The sequence below is a fragment of the Amphibalanus amphitrite genome, unplaced genomic scaffold (assembly GCF_019059575.1).
Source record: "Amphibalanus amphitrite isolate SeventyFive unplaced genomic scaffold, NRLGWU_Aamphi_draft 000556F_arrow, whole genome shotgun sequence".
NCBI lineage: Eukaryota > Metazoa > Arthropoda > Thecostraca > Balanomorpha > Balanidae > Amphibalanus > Amphibalanus amphitrite.
This window is the reverse complement of record NW_024882050.1, coordinates 16,658-37,670: the sequence shown is the minus strand read 5'-3', so window position 1 is coordinate 37,670 and position 21,013 is coordinate 16,658. Positions and strand designations below refer to the sequence as shown.

General features: G+C 55.1%; 1 protein-coding gene across 1 annotated transcript; it reads right to left on the bottom strand.

Annotated features, from left to right (window-relative positions):
* Nucleotides 1–305: 305 nt before the first annotated feature.
* On the bottom strand, nucleotides 306–20,568 carry LOC122393831 (nuclear factor related to kappa-B-binding protein-like). The gene is made up of 14 exons (XM_043390240.1): nucleotides 20,485–20,568; nucleotides 17,182–17,354; nucleotides 16,723–16,919; nucleotides 16,382–16,508; nucleotides 16,094–16,211; nucleotides 15,555–15,781; nucleotides 14,780–15,272; nucleotides 13,787–13,919; nucleotides 13,363–13,486; nucleotides 11,879–13,123; nucleotides 10,188–10,559; nucleotides 9,740–9,832; nucleotides 9,190–9,358; nucleotides 306–769 (listed from the first exon to the last, which is right to left on the bottom strand). The coding sequence occupies exons 2-14, from the start codon at nucleotides 17,326–17,328 to the stop codon at nucleotides 621–623; spliced, it is 3,594 nt and encodes a 1,197-aa protein (XP_043246175.1). The 5' UTR covers nucleotides 17,329–17,354; nucleotides 20,485–20,568; the 3' UTR covers nucleotides 306–620.
* Nucleotides 20,569–21,013: the final 445 nt, after the last annotated feature.

Sequence of the window (21,013 nt, the reverse complement as noted above, 5' to 3'; positions counted from 1 at the left end):
TTTGTGTGCATCCGTAGTGATAGGAGCAAGATAAAACGGCGCTCGCTGAGCCAAATACCACCATTAATGAGCTGGTGTTATGTAATACCGTGCTGCACACTCCAGCAAAGCAATGGAATATAGTCGCGCTATTCAAGCTCACGCTGGTCGTCTAATGGTTTCCCAAGGGAGGTATCTGGTTGACATTTCAGGCCTTCTCCCATTAATATGCAATGCAGCAGTTGTTGGTATCACTGCGAATCCATATGCATTTAATCGTTCCCGCTGTGAAAAAGGCAGCCCTTCCGAAAAAGAAAACACAGATGGTTCAAGCTCATTCGATAAGGTATATATTGTTATAGGTATTTATGCACTGTCCAATGTCGGACGCATGCACTCCCCGACGCCCAGTGAGGCACGTAAGGATCGAGATATTTACTGGCGTCTCCCGCCAACAGGCCCCCAATCACAGCATAAACGAGATACAAAACACACGACACTTCGTCCAGGATGAAAATGAGGGCAGTGAACACAGGTATCGATGACCGTATGAGATGGGCAATGAGGTAAAACAATAACAACGCTAACCTACGGGCGCACTGGCTGCGACCGCCACCTGTCGGCGGCGGCGGGTACTTGTGTTACGACTGAGTGACGGCAGGTGACGCTGCGGTCGCTGAGGAGACTGCCGCGGCCGCAGGGGACGACAGAGTCGCTGCCACGAGCGGGGCGAGCAGGTCAGCCGGCCGTGGCACCGGCTTCTGATGGACCGCAGTTGCAACGGATACACCTGTGGAAGACAGTAGCCGGTTAAAAGGCAATACATGAGAGAGCGAGTGAGCAAGTGAGCAAGGTTCCAGCGCTGATAATAATAAGCCGACGCGACAGCTAGGCTCAACCGAAGTTAAAATTTTGTGGACCTCAGCTGAGCACTGTCGTTGGGGCATAAAATGAGCTGCATCACACAAAATTCAATGCAGAATCTCAGTCCCTTGTTAAGAATTACCAGCATGCATCAGTGAATGGGACAGGAAATCGAAAGCTATCCGTCCTGCCGCGGCCGCACAACCTCCTGACTGCACCGGTTCCCCGTCCCTCCAGAGACCCGTGAAGCTATGTGGATCGAGCTCTGACACATTCATACTCCCACATACTGACACATTCATACTCAGAGGTGGCGCTGGTTTCGCTGCGCCTGGACGTGATGTGCGCGCTCGTGAGTTTTTCAATGTTTTAACCGTCATTAGTTTAGTGTCGCTGTTAAACTCTTGCCAAAATGTGTCAAAGTGCTTTCTGGAGGTGGTGCTGTGCATTATTAGTGACACTTATCCCTCTCGGGCGTAATATCTCCGCCCCAGTGACCTTACCGAGTGCGCCTAATTCGTCTCGCCCCGAGTTTGCTTACACCAGAAACCGGGGGCTTGGTGGTGCGACAATCGGCGTGACCTTGAACTCTCAGTCAGCTGCTGATCGCCGAGATGCTCCGCCCACCGAGTCAAGTGATGATGATGATGATATTCCTCCCGGCCCCAGCTATTGCCGGGGCGTAGCCGATCGGCTCTGGAATGAGCGAAAGCCGGCGGCAAAGGCCGCCACCACGTCGTCCCGTCGTAGGTCAGGTGGTCGACCGTGCATGTTTCCCAGCGCGTGGAGGCGCGTGCCGCACAGGCACGGGCAGCGAAGCAGCACGTGTCGCGGCGTATCCGCCTCCTCGCCGCACACCAGGCATCGAGCCGCTGGGCACTCGGTGTCGGCGCAGCCCTGACAGGTGTCAGTTGGGCGGCGTCCGATGCGGTGCAGGTACTGGGCCGACTGGCTCCAGTGTCCCGCCCGCAGCTGATGTGTGTCAACCGCGGCCATCCGGTTGTCACCGCTGACCGGTCCCGGTAGATGTTCTTCACCGAATATTTCCTTGTACCAGCCGTCTGGCCATGCACGTTGCCACTGGCGCCGGGCAGACCTGGCGGCGGCGCGGGTGGCGCTCCTGGTGTCAATAGGGGCATTTGACTGGTCCATGCCTGCGGCCTCCTTTGCGATTGCATCGGCGCGCTCGTTGCCGGCCAGGCCACAGTGGGCGGGCACCCACTGGAGGTGCACCGGTCGACCGCGCTCCACCAGTAGCAGCAGCTGCTGCCAGATGGTGGCTCCCAGCTGGGTAGTCTGGGCTGCGGGACCGCTCTCCAGTGTCATCAGCGCCGCACGGGAGTCTAGGCAGGCTATGATTGGGTCGTCACCGCCGGCGGGGGCGGCGTCCTCTTGCTCGATCTCCACGATCTTTGCGAGCGCGTCTCGGAGTGCAACCAGTTCCGCTCTTGTGCTCGAACAGTAGACGCCTGCTGGGGTTCTGACCTCTTCCGTGTTGCCGTTCGGGAGGGTGATGTGGGCGCCTCCTCCGCCCGATGTCACTCCTCCTGTCGCTGATCCGTCCGACCATATCCAGATCGCGCGCTCCGCCCCCGGGAGCTTCTCTAGTAGGTCCTCTGCCGCGGTTCTCCGGGACTCATCTGATCTGCCTCTTGCGCATGCGGGTCCAGCGGTGGGGGCGATGGAGACTCCTTCCGTAGGAGTCCACGGAGGGAGAGTTGCCGCAAGGCTGGGCTCGACTGGAACATCCAGCGCTCCCAGGTCGCGTAGGGTGTTGCGCCCCAGCTCGCGCCAGCCGCGAACGGCGGAGAGGCGGGAGTGCTGTGTCGCGGTGGCCACGGCTCTCAGTGGGTCGTCTGGAGGCAGCGAGGCTGCTCTCATCACCATTCTCGTGGCTAGAGTGGTGCGTCGCATCTCTGCCGTGGCCATGCCGGCCTCCGCCATCAGGCCGTGCGTCGGCGTCGACATGGGACAGCCGGTGACTGCCCTGGCCGCCGCGCGCAGTTCCCGATCGACCAGCTCCACGTGGGACGGGGAGGCCGCCGGCAGCCAGGCTGCTGCAGCGTACTCTAACGCGCCGCGAACATAGCCGTTGGCTACTGTGCGCAGGTGATGCTCTCGTAGTCCCCATGAGTGGCCGGTGAGCTTCCTCAACTGTGCTGTGCGTGGGCGGACCTTGCGGCGCAGGCTGGCGCAGTGCTCGCCGAAGTGGAGGAGGCGGTCTAGCGTCACTCCCAGCAGCTTGACATGAGATGTTGCGGTGACGTCCGATCCTGCGACCTTGAGCGTGACATTCTTGGCGTCAGGGGCCCACTGAGACAGAACCAGGATTTGGGTTTTGTGGCCGGCGATGTTCATCTTGTTCTTGGTCGCCCATCTCGCCATCATGTCTGCCGATTGCTGTGCTCGGGACAGAGCCATCTGGATGTTCGGGCCGGCGCTCACTGTGGCGGTGTCGTCTGCGTACATGTAGCAGTCCGTGCGGGGCACCTTGCGCAGCTCCTCGATGAGGTCGGCGGCCCAGAGCGTGTATAGGGTCGGCGCGAGCACGGATCCCTGCGGCAGGCCGGCTCTGAAGGGCCTGTCCCGGCTGCGAACGCCGTTTACCTCCACGCAGGCTCGGCGATCCCTGAGCAGCTGGAAGATCCAGGTGACGAGGCATTTAGGTAGGTGTCTCAGCAGTTTGTTCTGGAGCATCTTGTGGTCGATGGTATCATATGCTCGCGCGAAATCGTAGGCGACGAGCACAAACTTGTCTGCAGTGATGCCGTCCTTTGGGCGGCCGCGAGCCTTCGGCTTGTTCCAGCCATCTTGTACCGACTGGATCAGCCGGCTCAGGTTATCTTCAGCGGCGCGGCCACGGCGGAAACCCACCTGCTCCGGCGGGATCAGACAGTGCATCTCGCAGAGGTGCGTGAGACGGGCGGCCACCATCCGTTCGGCGAGCTTAGCCACAGTGCTCGTCAGGGCGATTGGACGATAGCTGGAGACGTCCTTGGGGTTCTTCCCTGGCTTCGGGATCGGGATGATAGTAGCCCGTTTCCAGCTTGCCGGGATCGCGCCCTTTGTCCAGGTCGAGTTGATCAGATGGAGCAGCGTCTCGCGCGCTCTGGGGCCCAGGTGCTGCAGGTGCTCCGCGCATACTTGGTCCGGACCCGGCGCCTTCCGCGACTTCATCTTCTTCATCTGGGCGTTCATCTCTTGCATAGAGAAAGGCTGGCAGGCGTCTGTCCTGTTATTACCACAGGAGCAGGGGGCCCGCCGACGTCCTTTCAACTCCGCCTTGGTGCGCCTGTCCCACTTCTTGCTGCGCACGTGCTTGCTGACAGCAGCGTACGTTGCGACAAATGCCTCGGCCTTGCTACGGTCCTCCACGGCCTCGCGGCCGCGGTCCCCGTTGATAGCTTGGCCAGGGGCAGTTGACTGTACACCGCCCTCCATCTTGCGGAGCAACTTGGTGATACGGCCCAGGTTCGTATGTTGGTTGAGCTCTTCTGTGGCGAACGTCCGGAACGCTCTCTTCCTCGCTTCCTCTTCGGTCTCCGCGACCTTCTTCTTGGCGCGTTTCCACGCCTCGCGGTTCTCCGGTGTGGGCGACTGATCGAGGGCAGCCCTCGCCTCTCGTCGCTCCGCCACGGCACGCTCCAGCTCCGGGTCCAGCGCCCATGGCTTCGGGTCGGCCCTGGCCCCTCTGGGTATGTGTTTCGCGCTGGCTTGCATGATGGCGTCTGTGAGGCGGTTGCTCAGCTGATCGACGGTCAGATGAGCAGGCGCGGCGGCTGTGAGTGCAGTCTCGCAGTCTTGGGTGTACGCCGTCCAGCTCGCCTTCCGGAACGACCATCGGGTCTTCCGGATCCGTCGAGGCCGGCACCCGCTGACGGTGACTGTCATCACCTGTGGCAGGTGGTCACTGCCCAGATCATCACCGGTACGCCAGGTGCAGCGTCTTGCCAGGTCTCGGTGTGCCATGGACACGTCCGGTGCAGTCGGCGGGCCGGTTCCGTAACCAGAGCGGGTGGCAGCTCCGGAGTTGAGGGCCTCCCATCCATTGGTCTCCATCCAGTCTTGCAGCAGTTGGCCGGTACTGTCTGGCTCGGTGCACGACGGGTCCCAGGTTCCGTGGTGGGCATTGAAGTCGCCAGTGATGATGGCGCTGCTGGTTGTTGGGAAGGCGGCCATGGAGAACCGATCCACGCGTTCGTCGTCCCCTGTGGCTCGGATCGGGGGCCGGTATACGTTGTGGACGTCGATGCTGGTGATTGAGCTCGGTCTTGGTCTTGCTTTAGTGTTCTGCGTCTGATTCGGGTGACTAGAGTAGAGGAATACCCGGGTGGCGCACCATTCCGTGGAGTCGTCCAGAGGGTGGAGAGGCGGTTGGTCGATGGTGGTGAACTGAAGGCCGTCGCGAACGAAGAGTGCCACGTCTCCGCCCTTGACAGGTCCGCCGTCCCTCCTCCCACGCGCCCGACGGGTGACCACAGCTGTCTGGTACCCAGGAATTGACGGGTTCTTGTTGGCCGCTAGCTGAGCCTCTTGCACAGCTACCACGTCCGCCTTCGTTGCGCTCAGCCAGCGTTGGAACTCCTGCATCTTAGTGCGGAGCCCCTCCGCGTTCCAGGACACGATGACCAGGCGGCTTCGCGCGGAGCGGTTCAGGCGGTAGCGGCGGTTCTTGGCGCGGCGACTCCGTCCTCCCCGGGCACGGTCGCTGCGGACACCCGGACCCCCGCCGGGGGCGCTACCGGCGGGGTCCGTGTCGCTCACTTATCTACTGGGACCGGGGCCGCCTCGGCTCTGCTCGCCGCGCGGCACCCGATCCCGTAGATGCTCTTGGATGTTGAGGTTGTTGGACGACGTGGTGGCGCGTCGGCCACCGGCGTTCGCCCCCTGCAGGAGGCGTGTTGTGGTCGTTTGGTTTCCCCCAAGCGCTCGCCACGCCTGGGGTGGGGCCAGGCCCCTCCACCGTCCACCTCGAGGAGGCGATCCACGTCGGACGGCACCGAGTCAAGTCGACCGAGTCAAGTCGACCGCCGTGCGGGCCGGTGCTTGCCGCTGACAGCGCCACCTACACGCTGCGAGAATTACTACAGCTTCGGCAACGCTCCAAGGCGCCGCCGTGTGCTGCGGTGACCGCTCTGCTGAGTGAGCTCGGTCTTCGGAGACATCGTCACCGTGGAGTACGAGGTGGCCGCAAGTCCCACCGTCCAATCCGAGTCCGTGTTACCGACCGCGTGGCGCCCTGCTACGCGTTACGGGCACGTCCCGGTGGAACTTCACAGCCGAGACCGGCTCGTATCCAGGAGGACGTTAGAGGGCAGCACCTGGCCCGGCCGCCCCGCCTGACGATCCGTCAGACTCAACAGGCCGTGATCCGGGCTGCGGCAGACGCGACGTCTGGACTAAGGATTGGACATCTTAACGTGCGGTCCCTGACTGCTCACCTGGATGAGGTGAATCACCTGCTGCTGAGGGAACAGCTCGACGTGCTGTGCCTCAGTGAGACGTGGCTGGCCGACTCCGTCGACACCCGCATCCTGCTGTTTCCAGGCTACGCAATAAGCCGGAGAGACAGGCCGGGCGGCGGTGTGGGCGGAGGTGTGGCAATCATCTACCGCGAGAACGTGAGCGTGGAGCTGTTACGGGTCCCAGCAGCGTCTGCCGCCCTCGAATACCTCTGGGTGAAACTTATCCTCAGGTCGCCGGTTATCGTCGGCGCCGTTTATCGCCCACCGTCGAGCTCGGCAACACCAGCTATCGATGATTTGCACGGCCAACTGACCAGTGTCCTGGCTCACGGTCTGCCGCTGTACCTGCTCGGTGACCTCAACATCGATGTCTCTCGGCCTGAGAAGCAAAACGTGACGTCATATCTCCAGCAGCTGAGCGATCTCTCGCTAGTGCAGCTCATCACAGAGCCGACTCATCCTGGATCAAATCCATCGCTGATTGACCATCTAATCACCAACAAACCAGAACTGGTTTCACAAGCGAGAGTCGTGGCATGTAACATCAGCGACCACGACCTCATCACTGCAACAGTATCTGTGACCAGGGTGAAGCACGTGGTGAATACTATCACTACAAGGGCCACGCGACGAGTCAACACCGATGCCCTGTGCCTGGACCTGCTGCAATCTGATTGGTCATCAATCTATGATGCTGACTCAGCTTCCAACAAGTGGAACAATTTTCTCCAGATCTGGGACCCCATCATCAACTCGCACATGCCAGTCCGGACCATCAGGCTGAAACACAGACCGTACCCCTGGCTAGATGATGAGGACGTCAGGGCGGCTATGGAGGCACGGGACAAGGCGCGAATCGATCGTGAGCTCACCCCTTGTGACGCCACGAGAGCGGAGTTCCGAGTACGACGGAACGCAGTCAAGATGGCGCTAAATCGGGCTTGTGCATCCCACTTCGAGACGTCATACAGGAACTCGAGGTCCAAGACGTGGAGAGACATCCGTCAGTTTCTGGTTTCGTCCAGCAAAGCGACTCCCAGACCCAACACCTCACCGGAGCACGACCCCGAGTGGACGGACCGGCTGAATGCGTTCTTCGCGTCGGTGGGAGGTGAGGTGGCGTCCTCTCTGGCGGCTGTCGACAGCGGCGAGCCGCTCCCGCCACGCCCTCCACGCGTATGCAGCGGTGCGTTCTCGCCTCGACCTGCCACGCTGCCGGAACTGTCGGCAGCCCTGCAGAGGATGGGATCTTCCCGAGCCTGCGGTCCAGACGGCATCACCATCGAGATGCTGAGGCTGACGTTTGCTGTAACTGGTCCCCATATCTTACATTTGATAAACACGTGCATCACAAAGTGTGACATGCCTAGAGAATGGAAGTGTGCTGCTGTTGTGCCCCTGCATAAGAAAGGTGACAAATTAGACCCTAGTAATTACAGACCAATCTCCATCATTCCGGTTGTAGCAAAACTGTGTGCACGAGTAGTTTGCTCCCAGCTGATGGAATATCTTGTGAGTCACCATGTATTATGCCCACAGCAGTACGGTTTCCGACCCGGCATGTCGACGGAGGCGGCTATGCTCGACGCGGTCACATTCGCCACTCACAACATCGACAGAGGCTTCGTGACGTCACTGGTGACAGCTGACACATCCAAAGCCTTCGACAGCGTCGAGCATGGCCGTCTCCTCGACAAGCTGGGTTGGTATGGTATCCGACCGGATTGGTTCGCTGAGTGGTTACGGGGCCGCGCACAAACTATAGGGTCCTCAAGCGCGGTGAAGGTGACGCACGGCGTCATTCAGGGATCCGTCTTGGGTCCTGTCTTGTTCCTCCTCTTCACTAACGACTTTGTACAGCATATGACCCACGGCAAGGTGGTTATGTACGCTGATGACGTTCAGTTCCTTGACGCTGACTCTCCTATCAACGTTCAGGCCCTTAAATCCCGAGTCGAATGCAATCTCTCTCTGGCAATGAAATGGTTTAACTCAAAACAGGCTAAAAATAAACCCATCAAAAACTGAAATGATCATTCTCAAATCCATCCGCCAGGGTATGGATACCAGTTTTTCGGCCTACTTTGGTAATGACGAAATTTCACCGTCTTCAAGCGTCAAGGTCCTGGGCGTCACCGTCGACTCCCACCTGACCTGGGAGAAACATGTCACCGCCATCGTCCAACGCTGCAACCTGATATTGATCAGTCTCGCTCGGCTGCGCAACAGAGTCCCTAAATCCACGAAGCGCATGCTCATAGAAGCGCTTGTATTCCCGCATATACAATACTGTATCAGTGTTTGGGGAAGCTGCAACGTTACCCAGAAAAAGCGCATTCAGAAAATAATCAACTTCGGTGCTCGCATAGCGTGTGGCCTGAGCCGGCGCGAACATGTAACCCCAGCACTGCAGGAGCTAGCCTGGAAATGTGTTGACGACCTGATTTGCGATCATGATCTCACCATTGTACGACATCTGCTGACCTCAGCTAACGCCCCTGAGATCTTGCGTAATAAGCTGGTCTTAAGATCTGACGAGTCTTCCAGATGTACTCGTGCGACCGAGAATGGACTATTGAATCTGCCTCGTGTCAAAACCGAGCTCGCCCGCCGTGGCTTCCTTTTTCGTGCTAGTAAGGAATGGAATGGTGTTTAGTGGTTTTTAGTGTGCTCGTACTTTTGCTATGTGGTTTTAACTAGATATTCTATATTTTTATTTCGCATTGTATATGACGTGGAAGTCACAAAACCCATTGTATGGAGACTCCGAATAAACGTCTGTCTGTCTGTCTGTCTGTCACATATACACCCAGGCTCCGATACCTCTACAGACTCCCACTCGTACACTTTCACACTAGTTCCTCCACGCTCGTTCTCGTACCTCTGGCCTGCACGGTGGCGGCGGCGCTGGCCGGCAGCTGCACCAGTTTGTAGCCGTGCAGCGTCCTCAGTCCGCCGGAGAGCAGCTGTACGGGCGACTGGGCGGCCGAGCTGAGTACTACCGGCCGGCCGGCGGCTACAGGACGGACGGCCGAGACCGCGCCGCCCGCCTGTGACGGGGCGGGGGACGGGAGGTCAGAATATGAGATCGAAGGGAGCCATATGTAGCTGAGCCACCGTGCGCCAGGTGGTTATTGTTAATAGCGGATTGTGTAATGTAAAAAAGCTTGTCAGCCGCAAACACAGCTAGTGTGTGGCAATGGACGGCGCAAAGGCCGTGAACAAAGTGCGATTGAAGAGACCAGAAAACGTCTTTAAGTCCGATTGAAGAGACCAGAAAACGTCTTCCAAGACTCACAACTCATCTCCGGGTGGAAGCGCCATCGTCCGTCACAAACCTTCCTTCCCTCTACCTTCAGTCCCCACACTCCGCCTTGAAAGACCCCATCCTATCAGTATTGCAGTCCCACTATCCGGTCTCCCCTCCTTACCGCCAGCTGAAGTTGGGATGTGGCCACTGAGATCTGCCGGGTGGGAGCGACACCCGACGCTGGTACCACGTGAGTAGCCGCCTGTAGCACCACCTGGGGAGCAGAGGCCGCGTCACTGGCAGCCATAAGCTCGGCAGTCATAGGCGTCCATCTATACCCAACGGCCCAACAATCTACAAACGTAGAACATAGAACGTGTCCTGTGTGTGCGGAACATCGGAAAACGCAAGAACAGCTGAAGCGATGTAAATTAAATAACAAGCATCGGCATAATCTGGTGCCAGAAAGACCAGAAGGTAATGTCGAAAAGCAGTGCAGGGGAAATCGAAAAAAGAGCCAGAGACACCGCCACATCCAAAGATACGTCCAGCGAATCAACTGCACCTTATGACCTGTGCCCTGCGCCGTTTGACCTATGACCCGCGCCACCCCGTCGGCGTCTCCTCACCTGCTGTGCGGGCCGCACGGTGTGCACGCTCTGCATACCCTGCACGGCCTGCACCGTCTGCGTAGGCGCCTGCACGCGCTGCACCAGCTGCGGCTGAGGCGGTTTGGCCGCCGGCCGGGCGGCAATCAGTACCTGCCGGCCACCGATCTGGGCCAGTGTCAGCGCGCCGGCCGCCCCGCTGCCCGCCTGCTGCTGTAGCAGCCGCGACAGCTGGGAGACCGGGATGGTGATGTGTTTCAGGGCGCCGCCGGCGGAGCCCGCAGTGACAGCGGCGGCGGAGGTGGCCGCGGCGGGGGCGCCGAGCGTGACAGAGGTGACTGGTGCCGGTGCCAAGGCGGCAGGAACGGCAGGAAGCGCAGTCGAGCCCGATACCTGGTGGAGGAACACACCGCCGGTTACAAGATTACTTTACTGGTAGAGTCGCGATGGCACGCCGAGTTACCGTGACCATTGCATAAGCGTACCCGCCTGGCGTAGTCACTCTAGCGTCGCAGCTATAAAAAGTACACATTAAACCTTGCCACCACCAGACCTAACAGACATACAGTCTTCACAGACCATATCGCCCCGGAATGCGGCGCAGTAACTACAGGCTAAACGGAACCAGCCCTAGTTCTGGTGAACGGCGCGTGGCCACGACATGTTTATATAACATTGGTTCATTATGAAATCCTAGACAAAGTTAAATTATGTGTATTTATTCAGGAAATTTCGAAGAAAAACAGCCACCGAACTATTATGTTTAAGATAACGAACAAGAGCATGGTGAACATCATCTGAACGATAATGGAAACGAGCACTGCTTCAACCGACGACTGGATCATATATTTAAAACCAGTAAAACGCCTTTTGGGGGCAGCAAGCGGAGCGAGGGAGAGGGTGAACCTTGCACGTGCGATATTGCGAGGGGGGACTTCTAACTGACTTATGCACGGCACCTCACTACACAGTGTCTAGCGATGTGCACAATTTGATCACAATCGGCCCAGCCGTTCTCGAGGTCTGGAAGCGGCACCCTGCACGTGAGCACATGCAAACTGGGTCCCAACTGACTTTTGCACGGCACCCTACTAACCGGTCCCTAGCCGCGTACCAAATTTGAGCGTAATCGGTAAAACCGTTCTTGAGATCTGGAAACGACCCCTGCACGTGCGCACGTGCAACAGCACCCCAACCGTGACACATGGGAATGCATTGCCTGGTGGGTCCCTCCCCCTACCTACATGTCAAGTTTCAGCGCAATCGGCCCAGATATTACAGAGATATCGCAATCATTGCAAAACTGACACCTCTTCGTTTTGCACGTGGCACGTGCATATGGGGGGCATCCACATTCCACATGCATCGATAATAGTTCATTTCTTGGTAGAAGGAATGAAGCTACCCTACACAAATTACCGCAAGTAAATCGGTCCAGTAGTTGTTGGAGATATAAACTTCGTAAAAGCGTGACCACGGCCGGCCGGCCGGCAGCTCATACCCAGAAATTTATGGTATTCTACGAAAGCCTTCGCTCGCTCCGGCCTCCGTTCGGTCCGTAATAATACCTTTTTCACAATGGCCACTATCAACGTCTAACCGATTTATAGCATGTACCGCCATGTTTCTCTCCTCTTACCCGTGAAATCAACGACCACCAGACTTACTCCCTTCCGCCCGTCCGTCCGTCTCCCAATCCCCGTCTAACTCACCTGAACGACCTGTTGCGGCGCTATTGCCGCGCTGGCCACCGGCGCCACCGCCACCGGGGCCGGCCGGCTCAGCAGCGGCCTCCTCGGCGCCTCCTGCACGGTGACAGCCGGGGCCGCCGGCCGCACGCGCGCCGCCGCCGCCGCCACCGGCCGCTGCGGGGCCACCACCAGTGAGGCGCGCGGCCGACCGTCCACCGCCTTCACAGTGGCTGGCTGGTTAACGATCGGGATCAGCTTGCCGTTGGCGAGGAGCGCCAGCTGCGGCGCGGCGCCCGGGGTTTTCGAGGGGATGTGTACGATGGTGTGCTGGTTTTTCACCACCTTCACCGACTGCACGGTGGGTGGGTGACCGGCGACGGCGGCTAGAGGCGGGCTGGCGGCCACAGCCGGGGACAGCGCCGCCGCCCGAGACACCAGCTGCAGTTGAGCCACGCTCGCCGCCGTCGGAGCAGCGGCCAGCACGGCCGGCGCCGGCACAGCGACGGAGGCGGGCGCGGGAGCCAGGGGGACGTTGGGAGGCGCGGCCGGGAGGATACTCTGCACCGCCAGCTCCGTCTGTGTCAGAGAGGTCGGCTCTGACGGAAGTACGGCACTCACTGCCGCTGCAGCAGGAGCCGAGCCCGGCGCGACCGGCGGAACCGGCGCCGGCGCGCTGAACTTGGGCTGGGCCACCGTCAGCGCACCAGCCCGCGGTTTGAGCAGTGAGGCTCCCGCTGGTGCCGCTCCCACGGCCACCACGGTCGCCGCCGCCGACACACCACCAGTCGCAGACACCGCCGGCGTCGGCGCGGAGCGTTTAACGGCCTGCCTGCGGCGCGGACAGCTGGCCTGGCGCTGCCGCTCCAGCGTCTCAAACTCGGCCTCTGTGCGGTGCCGGTGCAGATACATCCACACCTTGCGGTGCGAGTCGTAGCGCAGGCACGGGTCCACCTCTGCCTGAAGCCGGTCCATGGCCGAGCTGACTGCGGCCGAGACCGGCTGATCGCCGCTGCCGGCCACCAGGAACCCAGAGTCGCGCACCAGCTCACAGACATCCGCGCGCGAGCCCTCGCCGTTGGGCAGGCGCGCCACGGCATCCCGTACCAGGCTGAGCAGGGTGACACCGGGCGGCCGGGCGGCGGTCAGCAGCGCGTGGCCGCGGCCCGCCTTCGAGTCTCGCCCGCTGCGCACAGGGCCCACAGTGGACCGGTAGCCGTGCAGGCGGTACGTGAAGGCCCGCCGCGGCGCCTGGTACCGCAGCCGCTCCTGTGGGGACGCAGGGGAAGGGTCAGACGAGGTATAATACTGACGGTGATGAACACAAATCTCAATGAGTGGCATTAACACGGTGGGGCATCTGACCCTCGCAGATGCCGTATTTTAGAGTGCGAGGGCAGCACTTCATACGAGAATTACAGGATAATTAAATGAAACGTGCATACTAAATGAAACGTATGCGGCTGTCAATACAAACACCATGTTCTCAAGTGCCGGTACCGACTGACCTGTTGTCTGTACTCGTCCTTCTCGGCTGGTGTGCTCGGTACCACGGTCCACGAGGTGGGGTGTAGCGTTGCCGGAGGACCGCTGCCGTCTCCTGACGGTTCCCGCTTCACGCTGATCGTGTCCCTGAGGGAGGGGGCACCGGCATACTGTCAGTGACAAAGGACAATCGACAACATAGCAAATTCCATTCAACCGAGGATGTCAGTCCTCTGTCAAGGGGCCCGTCTATTAGACTTTGCACAACTTTCATACGGCCGAGAAGATGTGAAAGAAATCAAGCTCTACCATACAAGCTAAGCAATACACGTAACAAGCACTACACGTAAGCAAGAATATCCTTGAGATGATAACAAGAGCCAACTATTGTAAGTTCGACTGACGAAACTTATACCATCCCTCTCCGCTGATCTCTCATGTACTGACTTTCTCTGGAGCCAGTAGGCGCAGAGCGACTCGAGGTGAATGTCGGAGTCGCGGCCCGCCCCGATCCACTGGTAGATGCCCGACTCCCGCACGTGGTCCAGAAAAGGCACCAGGTTTATCTGAGATTGCAACTCTGTAACACACAGGGAATAGGATGGTGAGATTGGTGGGGTAGAGATAGTTAACAAGCCGAGTGGAGTGTATCAGACTCAGTGCTGGAAATGAGGCCGCTTTCTGGTCCCGGCGTTTTATTCTCCGGGTGAGTTAGCCCCGTCTAGCGCTTAGCCTTTCGGGACCCTTTCAGAGCCGCGATTGTTTTCCCCGCTCGGCCCATTCGAGATGCAAAGTTGATAGTCGCACGAAGTTTATTTGGGGCCTCTGAATTTACGAATTCGAAATCAATCGATTCTACAAAACCTTTTTCTTTCATGTATATGCATATATTAACAGTAACTCCAGACTAGACTGGTTTGGCTGGCCCTAAATAAGCTTCGTGTGACTATTAAGTTTGCATCTCGACTCGGGCGAGCGGCGAAAACAACCACGACCCTGAGTGGGTCCCGAAAGGCTAAACACTGAACGGGATTAACCCGCGAGGAAAATAAAACGCCGGGACCAGAAAGCGGCCTCATTTCCAGCACTGATCAGACTTGTGTATGGTCCCTGCTATAGGAAGGACTGACTGCTATGACTGCTATATAACACTGATAACTGACAGCTATAAGAAGTCAAATCTAAAAAAAAACACCAGTCACAACATTATCCTCATTCTCGCCAGCATCAGTCCTCTGCCAACCAAGAAACAGCAAACCAACATCAAAATAATCTCAGCTATCATCCATCCCGATTCAGCTCCCTCTCAATTCTCATCAATTATACCAAACTACCACCTCCTCTACCCTCTCCCGTCTCTCGAATTATTGGGGTACCCAGAACGTCCACTCACTCCCACGTCCCGTGCCTCCCCCAGCATGGACCCCCACTCCAACCCACCTCTCACTTCTCCCGACAGGAAGGCCAGCGCCGACCCTAGCGCCTCCACCCAGCTGCTCTCTCGGCCGTACCAGTCATTGAGCGCCGCTATCGGCGAGCGCTGCCACGCCGTCACCGCGCTGTACACGCTCGTCTCGGCCAGACGGTCGGCCGGGTCCGAGCACAGAACGTCACGGAGCAGGGAGAAGAAGCTGGTGTGTGTTTTCTGGCCGAGCGCGGCGGACTGCCAGCAGGCGGCGGCGGCAGAGGTGGCGGTGGCGGTGGGGGTTGGGGCAGGAGCGATGACGGTAGATGGAGGCGGCGGCGGCGCCGGCGGAGGAGGCGGGGGAGGTGTGGAGGACTTTTTGACGACGGTGGCAGTCACGGCCCTCGAGGGAGCGGCGACGGCGGCGGTGTCGGAGTCAGAGTCGGTGGAATGGCCGGCCGGGGAGGAGCGCTTCAGCAGCGACTGCAGGTCCAGACGCTGCCGGTCGCGCGCGCTGACCGCAGGCACCTGTCGGCAACAGGACGAAACACGCGCTGGTGAGTGGTTAGCCGCATCATACTGACATTCCAACGCAAGCGCCGCACGTTTCCAGAAGTGACTAAAACGGGATGGATGAGCAACTATATATCGGTGACGTAATAAAATCGAGACAAACTAAGCTGTCCGTAACGCATTTTTCAACACCATTACAAAACAGCCAGCTGAAACACCAGAACCAAGTGCTGATCATTCCGCCCTCAGCACCCCGGCCCCCCTCCCTTCCCTGCTCACACCCCGCCCGCTTCTGACCTGTCCGCGGGCACGACGCTTCCGGTGCTGTTTCAGCAGCTGTCCCAGCCGCGCCTCGGCCACCTGGTACGGGTTATCCTCGGGTGAGGCGTGCTCGACCAGGTGGGGTCCGCGGGTCATCAGCCGGCTGCTCGTGGCCGCCACCGGCACGTGCTCGCCGCCCAGCGTGGCCTCCAGTTTGGTGAGATGGCGCTGCTGCTTCCGTGATAACACCGGTGGCGGCCCCTCTGTGGACGAGGAGGGTTATATACTGGCAGACAGGACGGACGCCAAGACGGCACGGAACCGGAGACAGGATCGGCCATGGCATTTGAGCTCAGTGCTGGAAAAATATGTAAAGACGTGCAAATCAAATAAAACAAAATGATTAGAAGCAACGACGATAAAAAGAAACGAGCATAACAGTCTAAGATTACAATGTGACACAGGGTTTTAATGTAAACCGTCACCACTATCCTGCAGCTCAAATGCCACGAAATAATAATCCGTTAAATCCTGCGCGCACCTACCAGCTGTACGTTCACCCGGCCATTAGTTACCTGGGTAGTTTTCGTCGGGAGACAGCTCGTCGGCCGGACAGCCGGCCTCTGCCCGCACCAGCTCCAGCTCTCGGAAGTAGCGCTTGCGGGCGCGCTGCTCCAGCACGGCTCGCCGGCACTGAAGGAGGGCAGACAACACGATCAGAACACGACGCCCGAAAGGTGAAACGACTTCAAAGGTGGCACTAAAAGAAGAAAAAAATACTACAAGGTGATTTAACAGTACTGCTCCAAACACAGCAATAAAAACGAATAATAGTCGAAATATGGTTTTCCCGTGCCCTTCACCTTTTTCTTTGCAGGAGGTAGTGTTATGGGTGCATCCGGGGGCGTTTTGACGGCCGCGTCCAACAACTGTTTCCGCTTCGTCACCAGCTCTCTCAGCAGGTTGTCCATGTAGTTCTGCTGCCATACCCTGGATAAAGACGACGGTCATCCCGTGAAGCATCGATAAATACAATGGAGTGAACAAAAACCCAGTGGAGACATGTTTGATAAACCAGTAAAACACATACAAAGACACCTTTCTGGACCAAATTATTTAACCAATCACGTTTTTCAACGTCCCTTCACTTGAACTATGCATTAATCCTCAGTGATCCTTCTCCCCTGACCCTCTGGTGGCTCACTTTGCGTCGCGTTGGCGCGTCTCGGCGGTAAGTCTCCGCAGCGAGTGGATCTGGTCCGTCAGCCGACCGTCGTGCAGCAGCGAGAAGAACTGGTCCAGCGGGTTACCGAACCGAAAGTTCTCCCCGGCAAACAGTCGGCGAAGTGTCTCCTCCTGCTCCTTGCCGTCATCGTCTCCAGGAAAGGTAGGTAGCAGCGTCTGACGGTGGGGGAATCAGGACGTGTTAAGGGCGGTACGAAACTACGCATAGTTATGACTTGAGTAATGGTTCTTTTCCTAGTATCATAAAAAAACATACACACAAGAGCTGTGGCTGGTGGCAGACTAAAAAATGAGGAATGATGCTTCAACTGCAGGTGAGATGCGCCGCGGCACCATGCATTATGATGAGATCCACGTCCTGAGTCAGCGCGCCGGTGCCATTCCCTGCACTCCGAGTGACCCCCTGAGTGCCCCTCACCCGCAGGTGGTCGCGCTGCGGCTCGGCCAGCGCCTCCCAGGCGGCGCGGCTGAGCGCGGCGTCGAACGCGGGCCGCCGCTCGCAGACCACACTAGGAACGGCCACCAGTTGGCCGTTCAGTCTCAGCCACTCGGCCGGTCCGGCCATTAGCCCGCGTCGTCCGGCCACACAGCCTGCCGACACACCAGACACCGGCACGGTTAGCATTAGCATTGAGCAGGGGCCGGATAGGAATACAGGTGTCCGATGAACACTCACCCTGCTGGGAGGAGGGGGAGGGGGCTGAACACTCCCCCCCCCCTGCAGTTTTTCACACACCTTATCAGGCATCTTTTATGCACATGTTAAAATTTCAAATCAAGGTCACTCAAGTTCAGATCTGCATCAGGTCACGTAAAGTGACCTCAATTCATAAAAAGTTTCAATGCTAGACCGAGTGACTGATCGCTTTGAAACTTTCACCGATTGGTGAGAGTACCAGCATATACTAAACGTATATCTCAGAATTTCATATTGGTGACCTAAAGTGGGGTCAATTTCCCCCCTTTCCATTATAGGTCATATAAGAAAATTGAAAGGCGCCTCTTTTAGTCGAACAGTATTCTAAACAGTTTCAAACACCAAATTACAAGTAAACATGACATACTGAACCGGAAAATGATACCTGTGACCTCTCCTGATGTCCTTGAGGTGATATCAGGTCATGAAAGGTCCCCAGCAATTTTATTACAATAACTTTTGAGACATGCTAGAGCGATGAAAACACCTCAGATGTGTTCAGCTCGACAATACGGATCGACTGATATGCAGCAATCATCATGACCTTTTCTGGTCAAGTGATGACCTTGACCTGAGTTTTAATTGACCTGAATTTTCAAAATGACCTTTAAAGGTCAAATTATAGTTCATTCGTGGCTTGAGATGCGTCTTGACGAGAGGAACACAATGCTGGCAAAATAAATGTCATTTTCTTGAGTCAAAACTCAAAAGTTATTGCAGAAAAAATGTTTTTCATTATCAGTCGGGCACACTGTGGTATTTCCGATCCATTTATGGAAACGTTTCCATTTTTGGAACAATGTTCCAAAAATGGATACGCCGTTTCCAAAAATAGAAACGGTCTGTTCCATAAATGGAGACGCTGTGTGCATCGCTCCCTTTAAAGCAAACTGGGCATTGATTGGTGCAATTTGGCATGCGCAGGATGCCACCAATCGACAGCCAGCATTCTAGTTTATGTTCCTGTTCTCCGACTTTCCGATCAGAAAACCGAAAGTTGACGAACGAGGCGATGCTTATAACATGTTGACGTGATAAAAAATTCACACGTTTTTCTAATCGAAAATAATAACATTTATGAATGTTTTGAACAAAAAATAACGTTTTTAACAGACTACTGAAAGACAGACCCATTGATTGGAACAACCACATCCCCGGGAACTTCAGTTTTTCATTCATTTTCGCGCTGCGTTTTCCGGTGTACCAGCGGCCTGGTGGTCGTCAATCTTTGATTAAATCGCATGAAAGTTTTTGCAAAGCCTTATTCGGAGACTTAAGTGGGCATTTTATGATATTTCAAATGTGCTGAATATGATCGTAGGCTCGGATCAACATAAATCTCCGTGCAAATACGTAAAAAGCAGGATGGAAATAAGGTCTGCACCGTCGTCACACCAAATACCGTTGTATTCTGACGATGAATTTATTCATTCTAGCTCATGTGTAACATTGATATTAATTTTATATATTGAAATGATATCTACGCTTTATTTATTGCCCACTTTGGACCACATCTTTCCAGTAGTTTCTGGGAAATCTTAGTTTTAGTTGACTTTTGAATGTGCTCAAGTTGCGGCGCGTAATGTATTATTATCGAACCCGACGTCCAAGGTAACTGCCGAGAGCCGAGATGCTAAACCAGACCCAAAACATCAAATTTTTAGTTGCATGTGGATTTTAAAAACACATTTAAGCTAAGTTTACACACATTTGAACTTCAGCGTTTCTATTTTTGGAACATCGGCGTTTCCATTTTTGGAAACTAAGTCTCCATAAATGGATATGATTCAAGAGCATTTTAAAGACGTGAATTTGAATGCATATGACAGCTTTCCATGCAAGAAGACAAGTGCTTTTGGTGTATCTGAGCTTGTTTTACGCAAAACAGTTGTTATACATCAAATCCAGCCACCCCTGGCAAGAAAATATGTGCGGAGATGTTAGCGTTTCTATTTATGGAACGAGCGTTTCCATTTTTGGAACAGAAGAGTAGTCAAAATTGGAAACGTTTCCAATAATAGAAACGTCTCCATAAATGAATCGGAGATACCACAGTGCGCCCGACTGTTATAAGTTATAACAGCTATTTCTTAGTTTTGCCCTCTAGAGGCTAAGCCGTTGACCTGAGGTCAAATCTGAGCACAATACTCAGAAGGGTCTGTGAAAGAACTATCAAATGCATTGTTTATGGATGTAATGCATTATAGTATTGCAGTGCCCAGATTTGTCGCTCCACAGGGTCGCATTTCTTTTTATGGCTTGGGGCTTTAGCTCCTAACTGCCCCTACTCTGGATCCACCACACTATCACTTTACTTATGTGCACTTATTGTTTCATTATGTGGCCTTATTTTTCTAATTCATGCAGAATTAATTCATGCGGAAATTTAGAATTCTAGCATGCTCTGTTACATTACAATTCTGCCGTAGATACTTTGCAGTTCACTGAAATGGTAGTGTAATTTCGTTGTATGAAATATGGTTGGTATAATTGTAATAAATCAAAAGTTATTGTCCATTTCAGCGTTATCACGATGGTTTCCACGTTATTTAGCATGGAGAAGTAGATTCTGATATGTGTGATTTGATAGGCATCTGGCAAAGGTCTTAAAAATCACCAAATAATGTAAGAATATGCACAATTTATGCCTGAAAAGTAAGTCTGACTTGTTAACATTTACAACAAATCCTTGCAAAAGATTTTCATTCATTGAATGAACATCAAAAACTTAAAACTGAGTACCTACCCTAAGTGTTAATGTGTTAGCAATGGCCCCGGGGTAACAATAAGGCATAAATGATATTCCTATCAACAAAATCTTTAAGTTTGAGATGTTCTTATACTTTTAGCTGGTCAGAAAAGCAAACACTGTTCAGAAAAAAGTAATAATAAATTGAAAAGCTCATTGAAAGTTTATCAGTTACTTAAGTATTCAAAAAACGGTGAATTATGTATACCACCACAGTTTGAGAACCAAACTATAACAGACTAAATCAACACCAAAGAGTAGCAATAATAAAATACCTTATAAAATTGTAGTCTGCGCCAGATTGGCACCATTTGATAAATTTCGGTTGGCAAGCGCCCGATGGGAGCAGACATTTTGGCACCACCACCAAATATCAAAAATATTTTTACAATTTTTTCAGTTTGGCATTTCCTTAGCTTTGAAATTTTGCGTCCACGATGAAAAAAAAGTTTTTTTGTAAATAATAAAAGAATACGCTTTTTGCCAAGCGAAATCGAATACAACAACCTTGAAACACAAAAAGACAATAAACTAGTAAATACATATTCTGGCTAGGTCATACAGAATAACAGAACTCTTTCACCCAGAGCAGAACGAAAAAGCGCAGCACAATAAAGTTGATTAAGCAACGATATTTTTATCTTTCTTTTGAATACTTGAGAAATTTTTGAGTTTATGGTACATTAGGGCCCACTACACATTTTGGCATATTTCACATTGCATCTCAGATTCTCAACCCATTGACCGGTCTTGTTTTTCAGTGATGTTATCATAATTTATTTATGTTAGTGTCAACAATTTAGG